Source organism: Apium graveolens, chromosome 3 (assembly GCF_009905375.1).
Source record: "Apium graveolens cultivar Ventura chromosome 3, ASM990537v1, whole genome shotgun sequence".
Taxonomy (NCBI): Eukaryota; Viridiplantae; Streptophyta; class Magnoliopsida; order Apiales; family Apiaceae; genus Apium; species Apium graveolens.
This window is the reverse complement of record NC_133649.1, coordinates 158,969,523-158,977,560: the sequence shown is the minus strand read 5'-3', so window position 1 is coordinate 158,977,560 and position 8,038 is coordinate 158,969,523. Positions and strand designations below refer to the sequence as shown.

At 35.0% G+C, this 8,038-nt stretch overlaps 1 protein-coding gene across 1 annotated transcript; it reads right to left on the bottom strand.

The window, feature by feature from the left end:
• Positions 1-1,698: 1,698 nt before the first annotated feature.
• LOC141714673 (uncharacterized) lies at positions 1,699-7,643 on the bottom strand. Its single transcript, XM_074518178.1, has 16 exons — positions 7,592-7,643; positions 7,366-7,506; positions 7,229-7,324; positions 7,018-7,149; positions 6,761-6,934; positions 6,557-6,664; positions 6,409-6,465; positions 6,240-6,296; positions 4,915-6,136; positions 4,310-4,692; positions 3,953-4,205; positions 3,330-3,867; positions 3,086-3,284; positions 2,840-2,974; positions 2,709-2,735; positions 1,699-2,423 (listed from the first exon to the last, which is right to left on the bottom strand). Exons 1-16 carry the CDS (start codon positions 7,641-7,643, stop codon positions 1,699-1,701), a joined length of 4,299 nt encoding a protein of 1,432 aa, XP_074374279.1.
• Positions 7,644-8,038: the final 395 nt, after the last annotated feature.

Sequence of the window (8,038 nt, the reverse complement as noted above, 5' to 3'; positions counted from 1 at the left end):
TCACCCAAATCCATAAATTCAAATTTGTATTTTGGAATCATAACATAATCGGTGCATGGTTGGAAAGTGGTAGCATTTGTAAATCTTATAGATGTGTCTGTAGAAACAGGCTTTAAATTCCCAGAAGCATCCCTAACCATAAACGTGTCAATAATATAAACATCTCCTTCAACAATATTCTTCCCAATAAGTTTCCAAGTATCAGCAAAAGCAAATGCATGAATATGAGTATTCTGCACATAGTATAAAGTGGAAAAGTATAATCATAAATATCCATTCTAAAAATGTAAACATAATCAATATAGAACGAAATCAACATATTAGGTAGTTACATCATCATCAAGAAGAATGAGATTCCAGCCTTTCGTTATTCCTGATTCAGAAGACACAGTAGGCCACATTCTTGTAACTCTTGCCTTGATCTTCCAATCTGACCTAGACTTGTCAAGACTTAAAATGTGTTCAAACATGAGGGCTTCCATCTTTGCAAGATTCTGTGAAAACAATTTGTAATTTATGTTAAACAGGATGATCTATTATTAGAATTTAAAAGTCACAACTCCTGAGAGAGCTTACATGTTCTATTCTTAATCGAGGTACTGAACTTAGAATATCACACCGACGTGGTGGTCTTTTTGTAGTCCATTACCCTACATTAACGGGAATGATAATTGATGACATGCTGTTGAATGAAGTGCACGACAAATATATATTGCGGACTTGATCTTTCCCTTTTACTGTGTGACATAAGGCCTGTAAAGGGATAATCCAATCAGCCTTTAACTGAATCATAAACATATCCTTTGATTGGATAAATTATTATTTGATACGATGAGGATCAATGTGATTGGCTCAGCATCAAGTTAGTTAGATGGATTAGTGGGAACTAATTATACAGCTTTGTTATATACATGCCATTCTTTTTTATTATTTTTAAATACAATAAATTGTTTTTCCAAATGAAATGACATAAAATTATAATAATAAAATTAAATTCAACTGTTAAACAAATCATATACCACGAAATAAGGATTTCAAGTACAAAATACTCATGGTCAAACAATTACAATAAGTTAGTTAAATCAAATATTATCACAATTTAGGAAGGTTGTAGAAAACTTCTTCAAACACAACATTTGATGTTATATTTGTGCTTTTCCCATTATCGTCATCAATAAGAATATGTAGTCCTTCTGGAGATGTAACACGTGATATTGCAACGTATAACTGACCATGAGAGAATACGGGCCGAGGAAGATACAATCCAACTGTGTCCAATGATTGACCTTGGCTCTTGTTCACAGTCATGGCAAACCATAGTTGGAGAGGAAATTGTGTTCTTTTAAATTTAAATGGCCAATTTGTGTCTGTTGGGACCATATCGATTCTTGGAATTAGATGTTTCTTACCAACTTGAGATCCACTGAGAATTTGGCATTCTATATTGTTTTTTTGGCAGCCAGTAACTATCATCCTTGTACCATTGCATAGACCCATAATCTGATTTAAATTCCTCATCAACATAACAACAGCTCCAACCTTTACTTTCAACTCATGTTTAGGCATACATGGCATATTTATGGAGTTCAAATACTCAACTGGAAATGACGAATCAAAGTCATTCTCGTCAACACCCCTGTCTTCAATTAAATCTTGGCTGAGATAAGTATGCATATTACCCGGAGCTCTTTCAAGAATCTATGCATTGATGTCATCAACTACAACGTTTGTTGGAGTCAAAATAGATCTCGATCTCAGATACTCCTGTGAATGCAAGTTATTCTGAAAATCTGGATATATAATGTCAATTAGGATTTTAATGGGACTTTTCAAGGGACTCTTGACAACATATTCATCAGGAACTACAAACTCAGTTTCAACATCTGCACGATGAGTATCAATGCATTCAACTTTTCCGTCTCCAATCTCAAGTTGCCATTTACTAAAGTCAGCTATTACTTTATTTCTAGCTTCAGAATTACCTGAATGTAATCTCATGTTCTGACTGAGAAGAAAAACCCTCCAAGATTTCCAAAGCCGGGATTTGTTAAATGATGCATTCACTATTTCAGCCCTTCCAGCCTTAGGCAGAATAGGTAATATCTGTCGAAAATCACCTCCAAAAACAACTGTAATACCACCAAAGGGTCTTTTTCCCCGTTTTACATCAACGACAGCCATTATGTCTCGCAAGCTTCTGTCCACGGCTTCAAATGCATAGCGATGCTGTATTGGAGCTCCATCCCATATTATAAGACTTGTGTGCTGCATCAACTCTGTAATGTCTGTACTATGTTTTATTCCAACAATAGAACTCTGATCTAATTTAAGCGGTATTTTAAACCTAGAATGAGCTGTTCGGCCACCAGGAAGAAGTGTAGCAGCAATTCCTGAGCCTGCAACAGGAAGAACAATCTTTCCTTCTGATCGAAAGCGTGAACAAAGAGTTTGCCAAAGAAACGTTTTACCGCATCCACCGCGCCCGTAAATAAAAAACATTCCACCTTTATTTTTGTTTACATTATCAACAACTGCATTATATACATCCAGCTGCCTTGAGTTCAGATTTTTATGAGCTTTGTCATGATTAAGTCTTAATTCTTATTTATTGTAGCTAGTTTCCTCAACAACAATAAGACGATTGACAAAAGTGTGGAAAAATCGTTCGTCAGGAAATGGCATCATATGAAAATCTCTTAAGGACTTACCAACATCATTTAACAACTTTTCAATCTCTGCACACAAAAAAATTGGTAAATGTTCCGACATCTAAATAATAATAATAAAAATAATACTACAAAGTAAAAAACGTATCATGTATTTAATACTGATCACACACCTGCTAAAGCATAGTTCTGGATTTCATACTCGGACAGTGTTAAATGAATGTTATCTGAAATCTTACGCCTAATATAAAGAACATCGTCTGACAATGCTGGCCAGTGTTTTTCCCATAGCGCAAGCGGATCAGACACTGAACAATATGCCAGTATGTTAATAAACATAGCCCGAATTTGGGTTGGCATAGTTGCAAATGCATTTTCTTCCAAAGCATCATGCCATTACTTGTCATTATTCAATAGACCAAGAGCACCACATGCTTCCTTAAATGTATCATATGTAGTTCCATCAATAGTGTGCAACTGAGAGAAAGATAAAGCACCTTTACATCTAAGTAACAGCATTCGAAGATACAATAATTCACCAGTTGTTGCATGAACCTCTGCTAACCTCCCAACCACATAACCTCTTTGTCTAAGCTTCCATTTAGCAGTTTTCTTTTTCTATGTAAACTGGGTGGGAAAGTCAGAATACGTAAAATTTCGAACTTGTGGAAATTCACTATTAGCTACAAACCAAGCCTCTAGTTTACTTTTTTTGGAAGTCGCGTTATTGCACATATTCTCCAAATCTGCGGAACTCTGAAAATTCAAGTACTTTTGACTGGGCAAATGTATTGGTAAGCGTTCAACACTTAGGGAACGATGGTGAATGTCAAACCCAAAAATCCTCCACGATGTCTCAGATGCACAAACATATCTACCATCAAGAAAATTCTTTACCTCATCCAAATTCTTCACGGATCTTGCAGTTTGTTCACTCCCTGATTTGTTACTTTTCTTCTTCAACAACATTGTAGCAGTGTCATGACCCTTTAAACAGTACTTGAAGAGATATTTCAATGATCTTAAACTGTTGCAAATTTCCAGATTTATATGACACTGAAACCGCAACAAAAGATCTCGATTGTATGGAACTACATATTGATTGTCAAGGTTGATCCCTTTTTTGTTGATAACTCTACCAGTGTTACGCCTCCGATAAACAGGAAAATCACAATCGTCAAAATAGGTATTACCATTAAACCTGCAAAACAAAACATTACATGCGTCGAGATTAATAATAAAATAGACTTATTACATAACATATATATCATTCTATTTATTCACACCTCTTTGGGAAATGACGCATGCATTTTCCTTTAACCATACATGGAGATGTGTATAAGTCTTTACCACAGGGTCCATGCATCATGTAGTTTTTAACAGCTTCATATGCTATTAGATCAGAATTCTTATCTGGTATTTCAGCAGAAACCAACTGGTCAACCTTTTCAATAGAATTAGGTCTGCTTTCAGGGCTCAGCCAGATTAGCATATGCACGTGTGGCAAACCACGCTTCTGGAATTCAATTACATGCATAACTGTGCAAAATATAAGTAAAGAAAATATTAAATCTATGCATGTGTGTAGATATGATTAAAAAAATTAAATGTAAAATTGTCGGTGTCCAGAAAAATAAATTTACCTCCTATACACTTTCCAAAGTAGTTCTTCTTTTTAATCAAATCTAATAGCTGATCAAGCTTCAGTTTAAACACGCGAGAAACAATATCCGGTGCATCAACATGATCAACATTGGGCAACAATTTAAGAATTTCTTGTATCTCTGGCCACTTTGAGTTGCAATTCATGGTGAGAAATAAGGATGGATGACCAATTGCATGACATATCGCCAAGGAATCCTTAAAGTATTGAGACATGTATCGTTGGGATCCAGTGAATGAAGCAGGTAGTATAACAGCTTTTCCAACATGCATTGGATCATGGTCTCCTTTACTGAGAGCATCACGCACAGAATTATACAAATCAACATGGATGGTAGTTTGATGCGTTGAAACCCAGTCTAATCTATATTGTTCAATGGCAGCAAATTGATCCACAACATATTATTTCCACAAACGTCCTGCAAGGTGTGGTGTTAAACCTAAAATTAATGAGACGATGGTGAGAATATGCACATAGCCATTACGCATTTTATATTTTAATCACATTGCTTACTTTTAATAAATGCCTTCAAAAGTGTGTATCATAATCTTGTAACAATAATATTCTCTTAGTGAAACATATCGCCTCTGTGTTGAGTCAGGATCAAGGTCTTCATCATCTAAATTCTCTATTTCAGAGTATTTATTGCTTATCAGAGGTATACGTTTATGATAACCCTCGGTTCCCCAAGGAAACAGTAGTGGATATTGCAACTGCATGAAATGTGGATCTGTTTCATATATCCTCTTCAATCCTTCTTGTTTGGAATTCATAATCGTGTCTCTAAAACCACCGGTATCCGTATCATCACTAACAATGAAAGCAGCAACTTTATCAGATGGAGTAATATGGTTTGGTCTACCGCTAGAAGATTGAGATGATATGAGGACTAACTTAAACTCATCCAGCTCTTCATTTTCAAACCGATTCCGAGCCATGCGGAAAGCTTTGACTAACTCATTGTTCTTGTCTAACATACCTAAAAGTTCCTCGACAATATCTGGATCAACATTGTTAGAAGCACCTCCCATTGCATTGATTCTATTCTCAACCTCATTCTGCGTGTCGTATATGTAGAGCTGGCAGAATTTGGGTGAAGATCCATCTAACGGTACTAAACTCCCAACCAAATGATAGTTTTGACCTTGTAAGTGAAAACAATACGGAGAGCTACCTCTGTTTATTGAGTTATCAATCTTACCACCGGTGGAAGTGAATTGGAACATGCAGTTGTACACTCTTATGTACTGTTTAAAATGCCTCGATTTCTCACCACCAAGTAACAAAGAAGCTAGTGGTTCTGGTGGCGGCCTTTTTTTTGGCAAATGTATCTGACCATTACGACAACACACAGAAAATGTGGGCTCTTTAAGCGGACATGATTTATTATTACGCTCTTCGTTCCATATAGTAGCACCACATTTATTGCATAACTTTGACGGAGGACCAAGATCCATATATCCACACCACATATTCTGATTCAATATTACCTCTTCCATGTCATCATGATACATATCATCAATTCCAACATCTGAATCACTTGACTCTGAATCCACAAATTCAACCACATTGTCAAAATCTGATATCAAATTCCTCTTTTCTGGTGATGATTGTTCTTTATCCTTTCCTTTACTCTTTCTTGACTTCAGTTCATGGGGATTATGAAAACTTGACCGTAAAGGAGACGTCGGAGGTTGACTCATTCGTCCATATTCAAATATTTTATTAGACTTTGACAATGCGTCACCATTATTCATAGAGGATGTACCAGGTCTTTTTCCTATCACTGCTGAAGAGTGAACAAATACTTCAGCATACAAATCAGTGAATGGTAATAATGGGATCAATCCTAGCAAGGTAAATTTTTTTATAAATTCGCATATCAGGAAACACGTAATAACAAAACGTACACATGGGATCTGTATAAATCTTCTCAATATTAGGGCCACGTACCCTGCATTTCTTAGCTGCAACAAAATACACAAATGGATTTTTAATTGTTTTCACAACAATAAAAACATGAAATCTTATAAATGAACATGCATAATAATGTATTAATGTGCATCACACAAAACTTACTATGTGGTATTGTCTTCCTATTATCAACATTAGGACCACGTAATCTGCATTTCTTAGCTGCAGCAAGAAAACATAAATTAGAAAAATCATAAAGTATTACAAATTTTATAAATTAGAAATTTTATAAACTGATTAATAGGTAACACACATGATTCTTCTGAAGGCGTAATTTTTTTTTCTTGGTTATTCGTTGAAACACTGTTATTAATAGCTAAAATATTCTCAATATTGCGACCACACACTCTATATTTCACAGCTGTAACAAACAACATAATATAATGTTAGCAATTTAGTAAACGCAACAGAGCATAAAAAAATCTTTATTTCAGTATAAAGTTATAATATAACGTACACGGCAAATTGGTAATATCTGAGAGTGTAGCAGGTTGATCCATGCACCTAGCAATTGGAGTGTTATTCTCTTCAACTGTAATCCCCGAAATAGGTGAAATTTGTACACTGACAGGCGTGCTATTTGATCCACCAAGAGGTCTCAAACCAACAATTCTGCTCATACATTTCAAATCTACAACACAAAAAAAATAGAACAAATAGTCATACAAACATTCCCACTTCTGCACTTTACATTGGTAATAAAAATCCAAATACCTGTGAAGGAAGTCCGGGTGGTTCTATTAGACGAAACATCAGCAACAAAATTAGGTGGATTGTGTGGACTAGAATCTCGCAATACATTTGTATTACTATTGAATAATGGCTGTAAAGGAGACCTAAATCCAACTATAAAATGCATATGAATCATGAGTTCCCAACATTCACTAATGTAACAGATAATAAACAAATATAATGGAAAACATACCAGATGATAATGCAGAACCTGGTGACTGTGTATTCGAGACTGTAACATTGGGACTCTGATTTTCTTTTTCAACACATACGTTTCTACGTTTCACAACTGATTCAATAAGAAGAATATAAGAACATAAATTAGATTACATTCTACATATAAAATGTAAGAGGAAGAATGATATTCATCATTCGACTCAGAAACAGGAAAACTTGGGATAGCCTGCAACATAGAAGATTGATTTAAGCCCTGATCTGATGAATCTTGGCTACGAATCAAACGTTTCAACCCTACAGACAAAAACATAAAATCATTCAAAATCATATAACACTTAACGTGCATGATAGTTAACAGTTATTCATGATGAAATCAAACCTAAAAGTGATGTCCTTGCAGAGCCTTCGCCTTCCAGGGAGCGTGAATCCATGCTTGACAGGAGATCGGCGGAGCAAAATCGTTCGATTGAGAAGAACAACAGAGGAAACCTATTAATCAGTTACTACATTCAGCACCAGTTTGAGAGAGAAAAAAATACAAAAAAATTTGAATGTACTAATCAGTTGCTACAATTAGGGGGGGTCTAGCTGTATAATAGGTTAGTTTGTATATGGGTTATAAAATATTTAAATCTTAAAAGATCCATGGATATGTGTATAATATAATGTTTTATGTGTAAAAAAATTAAATGGGTCATGGATAGCGGGTCATGGGTAAATTTAGTGGGTAAATTCTAAATGGGCATTAGTAGCCTTTAAGATAATATAGATACTACATTAATACTTGTTTATTTTTGTTGCCACAATTTTAAATATTAAAAAAATT